Here is a 15,645-nt window from a genome sequence, read left to right as displayed (position 1 = left end):
TTAAAAGACATGTAAGTGGGAGAAAAAACTACAAGAACAGGATTATAGTAGGATTACAATATGCAAAAATCTGGGAAAGGAAACAATTTTTCTATAGCAGCCTGAGCAACAATACTGTGCAAAACTTTTACTAAGTGGCATCTTAAATATATTGATGTTCACGCAGCAGCTGAACCCACAGGGTTACAGGCACAGACACATAGAAGGGACAATGTTCTCCAGTGACCTGTGGTGCACTCAATGTCCAAGGCTCAAGATGTGCAGATACCAATACATAGAAGGGTTGTAAGATAATCCAGGCAGATGGCTTAGTCTGTCTTCAAAACCTCAGGTACCGAGGCCATAGAGTCAGCTTCTTAGTTTGTGGCTGGCATCAGCATCGGGACGACTTCAAAATAATGTCATACAGCAAAAGACTACAGCTACGCCCCAGCAGGTCATCGGTGCCTATCGCTACTACATGTCCTCAAGAGGAGTTTTCACAAGGTGGGCCAGTGCAACTCAGTGCTCTGAAGAAATGAAGTCTCTAGGTTCTCTTGCTTTCTTGGGCACTGTTTTCTTTACAGGCGAGGAGTTCGGTAGATTTTTGCTTTTCATGGCTGTTGCTTTCCTCTGTTTTTGATGAGTGGTTCGGAGAGATTTCAGCCCCAGCATCTCACAGTACTTATTGCACTGGTGGAGGGCTCTGAACTGCTCAATGAAGGAAATTGAGCAGTTGCCTTTAAAACCTTTGTATCTGTAGCAACAAACAAAAAAAAAAGCCAAATGGGATTTCAAGATTCATTTCCAGCACAGGGAAGCAGGGTATGACTGTTGATTCATAAGCAACTTGAAAACATTAAGCAAGTCTCTTCCACCCATGCTGCTTTGAGCAGCACTAACTCTGTCACAGAAAATCAAACCAAGTCACTGAGAGCTGAAGGAAACCAGGCAATAAGTAATGACAGAAGAGGAAAAAGGGTTAAAGAGGCATAGTTGTGTGGTCTGTGTCCTGGCTACTATTTTTCATTTCATTTAATTGGGAATATGATTGTCTGCTGGCTAACTTTGTCTCAGTAATATATAAACAAAATCCATTCTGCATCATTCTCTATGAACAGTTCTTTTGACTACCATGAAGAGATAAGGTTGCCACACAAGGTGGTGTCAGAACCAGAAGCTGTTTTCATCCAAAGATGTACATAACTTCTGTGCTACACTCCTCCCTCACACAGGCTTGACTACGAGACCTCAAGGAGCCAAACCGCTTTGGGAAGAAGGATCTAAAGAGCGTTCCTGAGGAAGGCAGTCTCATCCACCCCCATATCTCCCACTGCTACCTCTCCCTTCTTAGTGAGCTAGCAAAGCTAGGGAGCAGACAGGGCATGCACATCCCCTTCCTCTCACCCTGCCACTGGTTGCTGACATTCCTTCTCGTGCTAAGCTGCATCAGCTTTTTTTAAAAGCTGCACCTGCTTTTTAATTTAATTCAATTAAATTAGGAGAAGGGAGAAGAAAGGCCAGGGTGCTCCTCTCCTTTTTTGGTAACCTTACTAAGTGCACGTTCTACCCTATTCTCTCGGTTGACTGGACACACGATGTGAACTGTGAGTTCTCACTGCACAAACCCCGAACAAGCAAGGTTTAGCACTGACATTAACACAACATGCTCAATGCACAGCATTCCAGAGAACTTCTTTCTTCATGCAGATTGCTTAGTGGTAAAGAAAATACTGTTGGCTCTGCAAAGGTCAAACTCAGATTTCTGACAGATAAGCATCTTTACTGCAACATAGTTTGCCACGTTTCCTTCTACAAAAGAATGGTGCCGGTGGTGAAAATATAATTAAATACCTTGCAACGGGAGGGTGTGATACCTGCCTCCATTTATTCCTAACTGTCCTGTTTTGCATCTCTAGTGTTCCTCTACAGAGGAGCAATAGAAAAGTTGAAACCTCAGCCTGACTGCTTTCCTAGCATCAGTAATCCCACCCTAGGAGGAAAGAAACCTCGTTGGTGGATAATGCAAATCTGAAAGTTTCTCTAGGATATCTAAAAGGTAATATGTGCTTATTGGGGCACATACCAGGATGGTCATGTATATCGGCAGTCCCACCTACAGCCAAAAAAGTCACCTGTACATTTTGCTGCTGCTTATAAACATCGTCGCAACTGCCTACCCGTGGAGGATGGATCCCAAATGGTTTCAGACAAGCTATGGCTGCCACGATGATGAGGACTTTGCAGACAATTGTAGGGTGAACAGCAGACCTTAATCTTCTAAGGAATTGAACTATTGCTGGCGGCTAACTTCAATAAGAAAAACTATTCTGGAGTTCAACTTCCTCATCGTAAGTATTCAGTAGTCCTCTTTGTCTTCTCATATCAATATTTTATTTTCAGATTTGTCTTTGAAGTCAGGGGGTTTGAATGTTAAATACATATTGCAATGAAATGGAGCTCCAAATGTATTTTATTATTATTTACCATACAAAGCTGCGGATATGAGATGAGGCTATCCTCTAAGTTAAAGAGGTAGTAAACCTGCCTGCTCTAGACAAACCACTCAGCTAGCTTGCTATTAACAGCCAGATGAGCCTCAAAGGGTTACCAAAGTCTTACCCCCTCCTCTCCAAGTAAGTTATGTGCCTGCTTGCCCAAAAGAAGTTTGAGAGGAGCGCCACCGTTACCGCAGGGCGATACTCTGAGCTCAGCAAGAGAATGAACTGTCCTCTTGCTCCTTTGGAGAAATAACAGACTTGGCACTTACTAGAGCCATCAGGTGCAGACACAGCAGCGGAACTTAAGTCCCACAGCAAGAAAGTGGGCTGCGCAAGAAAATATCTTTATATCCAGCATCGGTCCTGACTCGAGAAACCTGTTAAAGCAGAGCAGTGCGCTGCCAGCAAAGAGCAGTAACTTGGACCAAAATATTTGGATCAATTTCTCATGAATATTCAATTAACCACTGGGTCTTCCCAGTGAGTGCCAGTGGCAACAACAGCTCTCAGGGCACCTTCCACTCCCACGGTGTGTCGCTGCGGGCGCTGCAGCCGGGTGTGCAGAGCGGCGTGGTGCAGCCGCCGGTGCCCGAGGAGGTACCGAGGCTCTGCGCAGACAGCCTTTGGGTAGCACCTGCTTACGCCGGCTCCCGAAATTCTCCATTTCTGCTGAAAGACTGATTGTGGGCTTTCATTGCTCCCGCACTCTGTGCAGGTGTAACCTCCAGGGCTATAAATTTCACTGCACTGAATGCTGGCAATTTTAATTTGTGGCTGCAAAATGACCGCGCACTCCTTCTCTTGCCCTCGCTTTTTGTTTCCTAGGTAGCCATTTTGTTGCAGCTAAAGAATATTTCTTCTCATGTTTTTCTCACGCTATAGAATTCTGATAATACTCATTTCTTTGTGGAAATAATCTTGGAAAGAAAAAGTTGAGCTAATAAAAAAATCAACCTTTCTCATGAAGTAAACAGAAGCTTGTCTAAGCAGCTTTCCTGTATGTATTCGGCATTTGTCACTTCCTCTATGTCTTTGAGGGAACATCTAAACAAAGAGCAAACCCAGCAGCACTTGCTCAGACAAATGAGTAAGAGACACTTTAAACGAACAGCTGAATGCTCTGCTAACTAACTTTAGCTTTAGAATTCAACAAATACCAGAAATATTTGTACTAAGAGCATAAGTATCTTGTGAACAAGAGACAGAACACCTACATTAAAAACCAAGTGATTATTTTTATTTTGAGTCAAGCCATCCTCATTTCCCTTCTCCAGGCTTGCATTTGACCTTGTGGCTACAGCCACGGCCTAGGTAACGCTCCTTGTCCATTCTGGAAGTTGAGAGGCACAAGCAGCCCGGTTTGGCTCTGCAGTGTGCAGGCAGCCCCAGGCCTTAGAGCAGGCCGTAGAAAAACTGATCTACAGATGTGAGACCCAAGTTTTGCATCTGAGCCCTCCCAGCTGTTTGCTGCTTGTTAGTCACGGCTTCCACAGAGCCCCCCTCGTGTGCTTCCAGAATGCATCATGTGTTCTGGACAGACCTAGTGACCATAGCTCTGCTGCAATCTGGCAGGGCTTGTGAGCGTAACCCAAACCACTCCGTGCGGGTACAGCCTGTGCTATGTGCAACTGGGGGGAGCCTCCGATAGCCAGCGGCGCCTACATTGCGCGCTCCGTATTGCGCTCGTATTTTGTGCGCAGTAACACCAAACTATTGACCGCTCCAAGCCTTGAAAAATAGGAAGCTGTGACTTTGCACAGCATGCACCATTAATTCACTTACTAGGTGACTGATAAATAGAACTGGGCAGAATTCCACCTCCCGAACTTGACAGTTGGGAGTTGGCCCAAACCAAATCTTCCTTAAATCTGAAGGGTAAATGTTGGATTTGTCCCCAGGCTTAAACTCCCCAAAGCCTCTTGTTGCCATGTTGAGTAAAACTAAACTTGTCAATGTCCTGAAACCAGACGGACTTTCAGATCCACACTGGCAAAGAGCCCCCCTGTTAATCACCATGACCGTGGGTCACTCTGCTCCCGACCCCTTCATCTTTGTATTTACCATCCTCAGATAAATACCTGGGCGCTTGTGGGCAGCTTCTAAACGGGCTCACTGTCTGCCCTTGGAAGCCAGTCACTGTTGTATTATTTTGTTTACATTCGCCAAAGAACCCACCAAGTAGCTTATTGAACTGACTGATCGCCTGGCTGCCGCACCCCGGCGGCTACGCTAAAAGTACTTCCCAGGCTTTTCGGTTTCTAGTCAGGCTTTGCCCTCTGCTGACAGAAACTGTATTGCAGCTACTCCAGCGCATCGCTTTGGATTCCTTTGGGGTCCAATTCACCAGTAAAACAGACTCAGAAAGGATGAAAGATCAGAATTACTTTGAGGAGCATTGTTGAGAATTTCAATCTCTCCACAGCCTCTACAGCAAGGAGGGGAAAGATAACGTATACATGAATGGTCATCCAGAAATGTTTGTTCAGGCTTGGAATATGAGTCTGGACCCCCAAAAAATCATTAACAGCAATGAAGCAATGCTGAATATACCTACAAAATGTTTATATATGCTGTTTATTGTGCTTGGTTTACAAGAAACACTGGGGGATAAATAATGGCCACGAATAATTCATGACAGTTGCCATATTGGCTTTTTGCAAGTTCACCAATAACAGTTTGTACTATCACATTAGATTATTTGAAAGCTCGATTATACTATGAGCAGGGCCGGGGGGGGGAGGTGGATTTTTTTTTTTTCAGTTTTTTTTCCCCTGATTGCAAGTTTAATCTTAGAGTGAAATTAGAACTGTATTTAATTCACATTCCAACCAGGAACAATATGGATGTTTTTCCATTCACCAAGGATCACAGAAGCATTTCCCAAGGATATTTTTGGTTTGCCTTGATGTGACCGACCGAGTCTTAGAGGAACTGGAGGCAGAGGAGCTGTCTGTGAGCAGTGAGCTCATCACCTCTGCAAAGAGGGGTTGAGGAAACTGTCGGAATTCACACCAAAAAATCAGCGTTGTATCTGCTCTAACAATACTGTTAAAATCATGACAGCATCATACTATATTTTTTAGTTAAGTAGTATATGCATGTTCTCCTCAACACGTGAGACAGAGAGCCTCTCATCAGCATGGCTGCAGCGATAGCCAGTAATACAGGTGAGTTCTGTGTACTTGTTTGTCTGCCACATCCAGGCCCATGGCATTAAAAATCAAACTGCAGATATTAATGCAGGGGCGCCCTTTCTGGGAAAGAAGCATGAAAGAAAAAACCAGGCCCAGGAAAAATCTGTTGTCTTGTAGCAGTGTCATTAGCTAAACGACAAACAAAATGATACTCAATGTTTTTAAGGGGTTGTTCATGAAGGGAAATGATATTCCCTTACACGACTGAGGTGATCCCTACGACAGCTTGCACTGCGTATTCATTTTCTCACTTCACCTCCCTCCTCCCTAGCCCAACGCGTATTTTTATAGGGGTAAATTCCCACAGCAAGCTGGGCAACAACAACATTGAAGCATTTCTATAAATCTTCTGATACCAGAGAACAGTGTTGCCTCAATAGAATTTTTATGATTTCTGTGTTTTATAACAGGATGGTGCAACTCCATTTCAACTGATTTCACTTTGGATCCACAACTGAAGGAGTAAAGCCACATAAGTTGTGAATGGATGCCAGCCTGCAAACGTTAAGGATTTTCCCAGAATATTCCGGGGTCACATTTTTCATAATTTAAAAGATACTGTGAGGGTTTTTTCCTTGCAAGTACAAGCTCCAGTTTAGTATAAAGACTAAATCATGTGTTTGGATCTGCTTTTTTTCTATCAGTTTCTCAAAAAAGAATATGAATTTAAAACATTGGTCACAGGGATTTACCCCCATCCCCTCTCCCTTCCCAGCAGCCAGCTGATTTGAATGACAGCCTACACTGCCTATTTCTATCAATGGCTCTTTTGACCTGTGATATAACTAGAAGCTTTAATTAACGGAAGAATTAATAATTAAGAGAAGTGGAAGAAAGTTAGAACATCAAAGGCCTATATCATTACACACATGCTGAAGTCTCCCAATAAGATCTGAAGCCATTGCAAACCCACCAGGAAACGGGCCCCTCTCGATATTATGAACAGATCTTTTGTCATAGCTCAGAATCCCTGCTTTTGAGACAGAAGGGGAAGAGGTACCATCAAATCCCTTAACACATTTCCTCTTTTATCAGATAATCGGCTATACAAAGCTAAACAGACATCTTCCCTCCGCCCATGCAGCTGACAAGAACACGGGCTCAAGAAAAGCTTATGGTCACTGCCAGCTGTAGAAAGAAAAACTAACTCACAGAGTTCTACACTGAGAAAAGATTCTTTACAAAAGCTTGTGTCATAAATACATATTCTAAAGCTTTGCCACTTTTGCTGGCTGCAAGAGGGATTTCAGCTGTGTTGCCTCATGCAGCCCCTGCAAATTCCTTGCAAAAAAAGCAATACAAACTTTGGCCCCTTTCAGGGCATCTCCTTCCCTAGTTCCCACAATACTGTGGTAGATAGCCTCTCTTCTTCCAGTGGAAGAGTAGGAGGGGAGAAGGGTCACCTTGGCTACTAGCAGCAGGATCTAGGAATAGGGCTAGACAGGCATAAGCACTTGCATTTGCATTTGCTAGGGCAGCTGCTAGTGAGCGCAAGCCCAGCTGGAGGTCTGGCTCCGACAGCACGCTGGGGTTTGAGACATCTCCTCCATGGTCAGAAGCTCTGGACAGCACAAACACCAGGTCTTTCACCGTACCCAGGCTGGAGCCAGTGTTGGCCCTGAGTTTTCAGCCCTACCTTCCTCCAGCTGATGTACCACGAAGTAAAGTGCCTTACTTGCTTGTAAGTCACCAGAGACCTTGATTCACTCTGGAGATGCTCTTTGAATAAGCCCATTTCAAGGGAGGCATGAAGGAAAAGCAAAGCCCAAGCTATAGTGTAGTCCCACCCTTTTAGAACAAAATAAATGTGTTTCCCTTATAGGTGGGTTCCCATAAATATGAACAAAAAGAAGTTAAAAGAGCCAGATGAGGACTGTTTTCTTCCAAAGTTAAAGTAAGAATAAATTTCCAGTGCACCCTCCCCCAACATTTTTACACTGTGAAGAGATTGATGTGTAAAGCAAAACCATGCTGTTGAGAAATAATTTTTCACTCACCCTTTGGCCAATGTTGCTATGCCAACGTCTGTTAACTTCATTCCTACACCTACAAGGCATCAAGGAAACAGAGAGCTTACGTTAGATTAGAATTGATATGAGTATCTTCATATTCAAGAGCACCATATATAGAGGCATTAAGTATTATTTATTGATTCATGGGTTTAATTTTAATTACTTGTCACCATTTTTTCAAAACATTTTAAAGTACCCTAATTAAAATTAGGGTGTTTGTGCTCTGTATCACTAGCAAATTCCAGAAGTCAGTCTCATACCAGTAGTTTACAGATAGCAAGGTGATAAATAGAGCATAACTTGTCTCCCGTGCAGACGGCCAGCGGGGGGGAAGAAGGGGCTACACTTTGGTGACTGCATTTTAAGAAACTTACAAAATCTGTGCTTAGGCACCTGCCCCAAGATGTGTGTATTTAGTTATGGGGCTTGCAATCTTGGACTACAGTGTTTATCAGTAGGAACTGCATACTTGTTTTTGCCAATCACATAGCAATAGGTCACTCAACCTTATTTTTACTTTCTGGGGTGAGGACCCAAAATCCCTTTCTTATTCAGTATTTCCAAAAACTTGGGGTTTTTAACCTGCCTGTTTGTTGACTTGTTTACAGGCAAAATCCACTCCTGCAGTGTGCAATTTTCTCTGTAGAGGAAAATGATGGTCTCAAGACCATTTTCCTTGGAGGATACCCTCAGAAATGTCAACTGGTATGCCTGAAAAATGCAGCCTAGGTACTCAAATGAGAAGATGATCAGAGAGGAAGGATGTTTCTCTTCAACAGCAGCAGGTCTATCGTCCTTTGTGGCAGCAATCATTATAGAGGATCAGATACCATTTCTGCTGTTGTGCTTCCCTCAGGCTAGGATTTTGTTCTTTCTTCTCCCTTTAAATTACTTCAGGGGTCTTGTTTAGAAGCCTTGCTGCTAATTTTCCTGCCTGCTCTTGTTAAAGAACCTTTCTTTGGGTTTCTTTAACAAGGGTCTCTCTCTGTTTCACTTCCATCTGTGCCAAATGTACTGGGTACAGGCCCAGCATTCCAGCAGTTAGGAGGGGTCACGTGCATAGGAGCACAAGGGCAGCGTTCAGTACACATGAGGAGGGCACTTCTTCAACATTCTTCTTTTTTTGCAGCAACTTTTCTTCAAACCTAGCCAGGACCTGAATTTGAGCATTCTGCTGTTCAGACATTGTTGGCAAGTATTTCAAGACAAGAAAAAGTGAAGGACTAGGATATTATTAACAACTGAACTCTTTAATTCCCAAGACATATCATTAACCTCTGGGAGGCGACATGACAAGCCAGGTTTGACTCATATTGAGTGCCCTGATTTACTAAGGGGACATGTGGAAGAACAACACCCCATTAAGAGTGCAGGATTTGTTTTTTCTTTTCCCAAACTGTCTTAGAAGAACATAAATTAGGTAAAAACTTCCTTTCTCTGCTGATCAGATAAATATCATAATACTGCATAGGTTAATATATGTTGGACCCTGCTGCCCCAGTAGGCAATTAATGTTTCTCTGTTCCCTAGGCTAGCACACACACAAATAAACACATTGCACTTAAAAGCAGCTGGAAAATAAAACATCCTAACTCCTTCTCTCCTATCTTTTATTCTGATCTGCGTGAGATGTTGTATAAAACAGGCACAAGGCCCGGGTACCGTCTGCATCTGGAGAAGACTCTGCCTGTTACAAGGTTATGGAAGCAGCACATTCAGCATTGCCAACGGGACACAGAAAGCCAAGAACAGCATTGCTCAGAAGTTAAGTCTCTGGAAGCTCTACAGTTACGGGGATTGGCTGCAAGCGCTCACCAGCCTACACCATGGGAAAGCCATTTTATTGCCCCCACTCAGAAAACGCACCTTGCAGGTCAGTGACAAGCAAGCTCCCACTAGTCTTCTCATACACCCAGTGCTGGAAGGTGCAGCACTTCTGGCCAGCCTCTGAGTCTCTTCTGAGGAAATTTACTTCCTTGCCATCCCTGACAGAGTATTTCACAAATTCCCCAACCAGCTCCTCCTCCACTGTTGCGTAGGGGATGTTATTAGCAGGGCGATGAACAAGAAAAATAGGAATGATCCTGAAATCAAGGGATAAAAATTAGTAAAATCCAGAGAATTCCATCAATGAAGGAGTAAGAAACAAAGTGGCCCATGATGTCAGAGCATGAATGAACAGCTACCAAATCTAAACCAAGCCAGGAGACATCTGGGTAAGTTTCGTGTTTCTAGGCAGCTCTAGAACATAATCACATTATCCTCTACATGCTTATCTCTTTGTATTATTTACTCAGATGCAAACTGTTCCAAAGCATACTTTCTAATGTTGTCCTGATACATCCCAAAACGCAACCTCCGCACAGTGAACGGTGCGAGCTTATTTCGGAGTATCGCTGCTTTAGCTGCCCAGTCCGACTGGTACATGATTCAGTCTTTCTGAGGTGTTAAGCACCTGCAAACTTGATCTACGCCAGAAAGCGCTTTGCCCAAGAGCAGGGTAAGCGGAGGATTTCTCAGGCTAGACTTCTAAAACCTGACACATCCAAAATGAGCACTTTTGATACTGAAAATACAAAGCAACTACTTGTATCAAAATTAGAGGTTGTATCTCATGCCTACAGAAATCTCTCAAACACAAACATTACCAAGAGCAATACATTTCCAGAAAAGAAGCTGACTTGCACAAATATTTTCCCTAAAAGATTTCACTGCCATCTCCATCACTATGGCTAATCCCGAGAAGGTTGCTGTAAGGGGTAATTCCAGAGGCTGTCTTTAAGTGGTCCTTTTCTCAGTGCAGCTGAGCAGATCCTGTGTCACCCAAACAGAGATGGAGATTTAGCCTGCTGTCAAGCACGTAGGTCTTATCCTTGAAGCATGGCAGATGGAATTTCAACCATCCATTGCGAATTCAACTCTACACAGTAGCGTGACACTGGAACAGCAAATCCTTTGAAAAAGATCTATTACCAAATCCTCAAGGCGCCACTTCCCAGACTTGGAGGCAGAGGTGAACCTGCATTGAGCTATTGGTCTGACATACACGTATTTGGGAAATGGAAAGCTTCTGATACGAAATAAACCACTCTTAGGGAAAACCTAGCATCAGAGTTAACCTTTCTGGCTTAAGCCTCGCTTTACATAGAAAAACTTGTCTAAGGAGTGACTTTATGCCAGCTTCAGAATGACCATGATTTCTCTCAGGATTTCATTTTTAATGGGAAGTTGGAAGGCCTGACTTATCCCCTGCTGCTGTTACTAGATGATACTAGCAGTATCACTCACTGGTGTTACTTCACTAACGTAAATAATTTCCTCTAAATTTGTATCAAAATCATGCCCTTTGCCTGCTGTTTACTGTCTTTACTCCTTATTATCCTTCTCTATTGGGAATGGAATCTCTCTCACCACCTTGATATTCAGTATTGCTTAGGTCATGGCCCCAGCTGTAACACTGTTCTCAGGATTCCTCTTTCTCCTTCTTCAGCAATTACTCCTGGCAGTCAGTGGGCAGCTGTGGCACAGGACAATATATATATACGCATACGTGTATATGTATAGGAACATATGTATATACTCACTCTGGTACTTCCCCAAAGCCTTCCAAGGGTTCAGCTTCAGCTGCATAAATCTTTGCATACTCTCTTGCAGTATTTTGGACATAGCACTCCTATATTACAAACAGATACGCCTATGGAATATTACTCAAAACATTTAACAGATCATCTATTTGAATGTTTGCAAGACAGCTTTTCCCCACAGTTCTTGCTTACAAAGGACAGGGGAAGCTTACCTGCAGTGCTAGTTTGTAGTTTTTTTGAACTAGATCATCCTTACTCTTGGTCCCGTAGGTGATAGCATTGTGCACTTTGAGAACGCAGGGGTGGCCGGGGCTGAACACTGGCACAAGCCCTTGCATCACTTTACTTCGGAAGGCTTTCCGGTGCATGCCTTCACCAAAGTGAAGCTCTTCTGTAGCTATTATTCCATGCAGGTTCCCACCAAAATAGCTGTCACTGATGAAATCTTCTCTGAACATGAGCTGCATGAATTCGATTTCTTCCACGCCTAAAACACAATTCCAGTTTGTTCTGTACAACATCCTTCTGCAGTCACATGGAAAGGCGTGGACATGGGAGAACAAACGCATCTCTCCATAGAGCATTAAAGAAAATGCTCAATGGACACAGAACACATGGCCTCGCTTGTGTTAACAGGGGGCTGGGACCCTGCTCCTCTGAAGGGAGCTACATGTCCCATCTAAAGCCAGCGTGGAGAAAGGTGGCAGTTCAGGTTCACAAGGAGAGAATACAGAGTGTAGCAGACAAAAAACAGAGGTAAAGACCACAAAAGCTGTTTTCAAATCTATGAGGGGAGTTGTAAACTGGAGCTTCAATGAATGTGAAGTCGAGCTGACTGAGCACTACAGAGACATTGAGAGGATACAGAGATCCTGCCAACGCTGCTTTTTTGGGAAGACAGAGACAGTAATAAAGGTAACGTGCAGCGCTCTATGTAGATATGACTTTGAAAGGAGAACGCAGTTCTGTGCCCAGCTAGCTCAGAGCGCATTCTTCTGAAGCTAGCCTGTATTTTCAGAAAAGCTAGAAGTTGCTGGTACAACCAGAGCCTGTTTTAGCTTTCGGCTTGGGATCTCTTCAGGGAAGGATTCTGCCAATGTGTTTGCAGGGGCACTCAGCTGAAGGAGGTGCCAGCCCTTGTCCAATACGACCATGATGGAAACATGCCTTCCCTAGTACCAACCACACTCGCTGCATCAGTGCCGGCGCTGCAGACTGCCGTGTTTAAGTGTTTATTTCTTTTCAATCTGGCAAGCACCAGCTCAAAAGCAGGTTTCATTAGCAAAGGTAGCAGAAAATAACAAGATTTTTACTTCATAGCCACATTTCTATAAAGCATCATGTCCGTTTCAATCAAAAAGCAAATACATCAGTTTTAGTGGCCTGTATATTCAGGAGAAATTGGTACAATAATATTTCTCTTATGCCCCCACCTGTGGATTTTGAAGATACCAGTAGCATAAGAATGTGTCCCTAAGCTTGTTACAGCTGAAATCAAGAAGGATTATGGATTTCACCCTTTTAAATGATCATTGGAATACAAATGGAAAAAAGATACAGGGGGAAAAAGAAGTGGTTGAGGTTAAGCACTGAGAGAAACCAAAAAATTTTAAGTGCACTTCAAGTGTCTCTAATGATGACATTTCAAGGAACATCAGTGGAAAAGATAAATAGGAGCACAAAAGGTGCAATGAAGTCTTTCCAGCTCCCCTTCGCAGTTCTCTCCAGTTTCGACTCTGTACCCTATTGCCTCTCTCTGAAGCACAGAGGAAACAGTGCATGTATAAAGCTAGAATTAGAAGGCTCCTTAACTCTGCCTAAAATTCTGTGTTGATCAAAAGTTATACAGTGCTGTTACATGCAAAGTCCTGTCTTCATTTTAGCAAGGAACTAAATGTTTCATTTTATTCTTCTAGGAAAAGGAAGAAAAACCAATTGGCGGAGTGAAGTACTTGATTAGTACGGTGTGTCAGAAATGATAAACCAATTTGCAATGCACTGTCTATCTTTAGCTGCAGCACAGCAAGACATATGCCGAGTGTGATTAAACACAAGTTAACATATGGGGAAAGCATTCCAAATCTTCATGCCTGTCTTTCCCTTGGAGTAAAGTTACACAGCAGGTGACTTGCAAAGACCATGTGCTCGAACACCGCTGGCAAGTTTTTCTGCCAAAGGAGCTTTCCGTACTCGGGCTGCATGCGTGTCTGCATGATGCGATGCCATGCTATTTCACTGCTGACTGCAAGCGAAGTGCCAGTGCATCAACCTAACAGAAATTACATGGTCAAGTTCAAATCCACAGTTTGTCAACTCCATCACCCTGCACAAAGCACTCCATCCTACAGGAGGGTGTTTCACCTACAGAACTTCCATGAATTAAAGCAAATTTTATCTTATCAGAGTATCTTTGTCAGAAAAGGTGAGTGCAGAAAGGGAAAGACAAGTTAGCAAAACCAAATACTGATTCAAGGGATTCCCATAGTTTCCCATGGGATAACTGTCAAAATGTCTCAGTCTGGCTGTCTTTCTCCATCCACTGTTCTATTTGGAAATCTGAAGGAACAAAGATTTGAGCACACATTCAAGCAGATGTGTACTTACCTTCACAATTCTGAAAACTTGAGAGATGTTCCAACACTACAAGGAAACAAAGGAACAGATTTTGTAGCAAAAAAATTATGAATGGGAACTGCCATTGTCATTATTACTGATTAAAATTATAAACGGGTATTTACCTTCAGGAGTCAGACTAAACTCAGCAGTCACCTTTCCATATGTATTATTCAAGCAGCAATAATACATTCCCTGGTCCTTGGTACTGGCTTTAGCTATTGCCAGAGAGACGGGAGAGTCATCGTGGGCACTGGAACAGAAAATGTTAATTTTCCACATTAATATTTTTAAAAGATCTTTCCTGGTTATTCCATGTATCTCTCCTCCTGTCCCTGGAATTTCTGTCCCTCACTGCCAAGACTGATTCAAATATGATGCAGGTAGACAAAATATTTTATTTCACCCTACTTAGAAGCATTCAGCCCATTATGTGTTTCACAACAGATGATCCTACTACACTGAGAGAAAAGTACTTCCATCAAATGTAAAAATAATTAGATGACACCAAAAGGCATTCTAATATTCCTGATCAGTATCATGGCCAAATATATAAAGCATGAACATACAAAAGCCCAAAATGCTGTGTGGTGTTCCTCAGTATTGAGTCCTCACTCAGCTTGCTCTGTTCTTTGCTTTTTTCAGGCTAGATATTTACTCTCTGATGTCCGTGTATGCAATTTCGCGAATGGATCAGAGGCAGATGTTACCAACAGGGGTGCAACAACATGTGAACGCAGTACAGTACTGCAGACCCAGGCTGGCCCTGGCAGCAATAACCCCACACTGAAACAGCGCTCTGCCTGAGCGAAAAGTCCTCTTAGACCATGAAGGTCTTCACACGTACCCCAGCGGGCGGCCGTGGAAGTATTCATCAGCAAACCAGATAATCTATGCAGGCATTCTGGTGACCTGGCGACTGTGCTTTTGTGAAGTTAGTTAGTGAAGGTGTGCACAGTTTTGTTGGCAGCATGAAGTTTCATGATATTTTGGCACACTGGAGAACGTATTTACCCAACAACAGATTTTAAACTAAATTACTTAGCCTATAGTAATATTACTAGCAATATGTATTTTTCAATACACATTTCCATGTGTTGACAGGAATAAAAATTTGAAGATGTGTTGCCTAATTTCCTGTAAATGCCCCCTATTGGAAGTAAAAGCTAAGATGTAACAAACAGTCCAGATTAGGTATTTCTGTAGACTGATGTGTATTTCCAGAAGAAGAAACGGTGTTTGGCTACACCCGAAACAATTGGATTTCGTTTGTGATGGAAAGGAGATTTCCACTGAACGATACCGACCATTTTTGAAGTAAAAACTGTAATTAGGAGCCTCTCTCAGCCTAAATCTCTGTTATATATCTCACTTTCATTCCAACATTTTGAAATATGTTTATCCTATGAAATTAAAATTCAAATATTTTGTTATCACGTATTTGAATTATCACTGCAAAAACTGATCCATTTTATATCTCTGCACTGTTTATTTGTTAAAACACTGCAAAATTATTTAGCAGAGCATGATATGTACTAACATCACCATGGAGATTGTATTACAATAATAAAGATCAGTGCAGTTAGAACAGGAATCTGAATGACATGGGAAGTTTACCCGATGCATGCAACTTTTTCTCTCCCCTTGAAAAAACATCTTAGAAGATGCCTTCCTACAAAACTTTTTCATTTTCACAGAATTGTGCATTCTGATGGAAAAATCTTTTTTTCTGCTTTGGGTAATGGTAATTTTGTATTTTTTA

The 15,645-nt window shown here is 42.7% G+C and overlaps 1 protein-coding gene across 1 annotated transcript in view; it reads right to left on the bottom strand.

The window, feature by feature from the left end:
• Window positions 1-501: 501 nt before the first annotated feature.
• The window catches only part of ALPK2 (alpha kinase 2), a 33,075-nt gene continuing 17,931 nt past the window's right edge, over window positions 502-15,645 (bottom strand). Inside the window, exons 4-10 of the mRNA XM_009637394.1 lie at window positions 14,009-14,136; window positions 13,875-13,910; window positions 11,483-11,757; window positions 11,271-11,359; window positions 9,553-9,770; window positions 7,672-7,720; window positions 502-736 (exon numbers count right to left, since the gene is read on the bottom strand). Coding sequence (XP_009635689.1) covers window positions 502-736; window positions 7,672-7,720; window positions 9,553-9,770; window positions 11,271-11,359; window positions 11,483-11,757; window positions 13,875-13,910; window positions 14,009-14,136 — 1,030 coding nt within the window. The remainder of the gene's footprint in view (window positions 737-7,671; window positions 7,721-9,552; window positions 9,771-11,270; window positions 11,360-11,482; window positions 11,758-13,874; window positions 13,911-14,008; window positions 14,137-15,645) is intronic.

This window comes from Egretta garzetta, unplaced genomic scaffold, assembly GCF_000687185.1.
Source record: "Egretta garzetta isolate BGI_Z169 unplaced genomic scaffold, ASM68718v1 scaffold384, whole genome shotgun sequence".
In the NCBI taxonomy this organism is placed as follows: Eukaryota; Metazoa; Chordata; class Aves; order Pelecaniformes; family Ardeidae; genus Egretta; species Egretta garzetta.
This window is presented reverse-complemented; position numbering and strand designations above follow the sequence as displayed.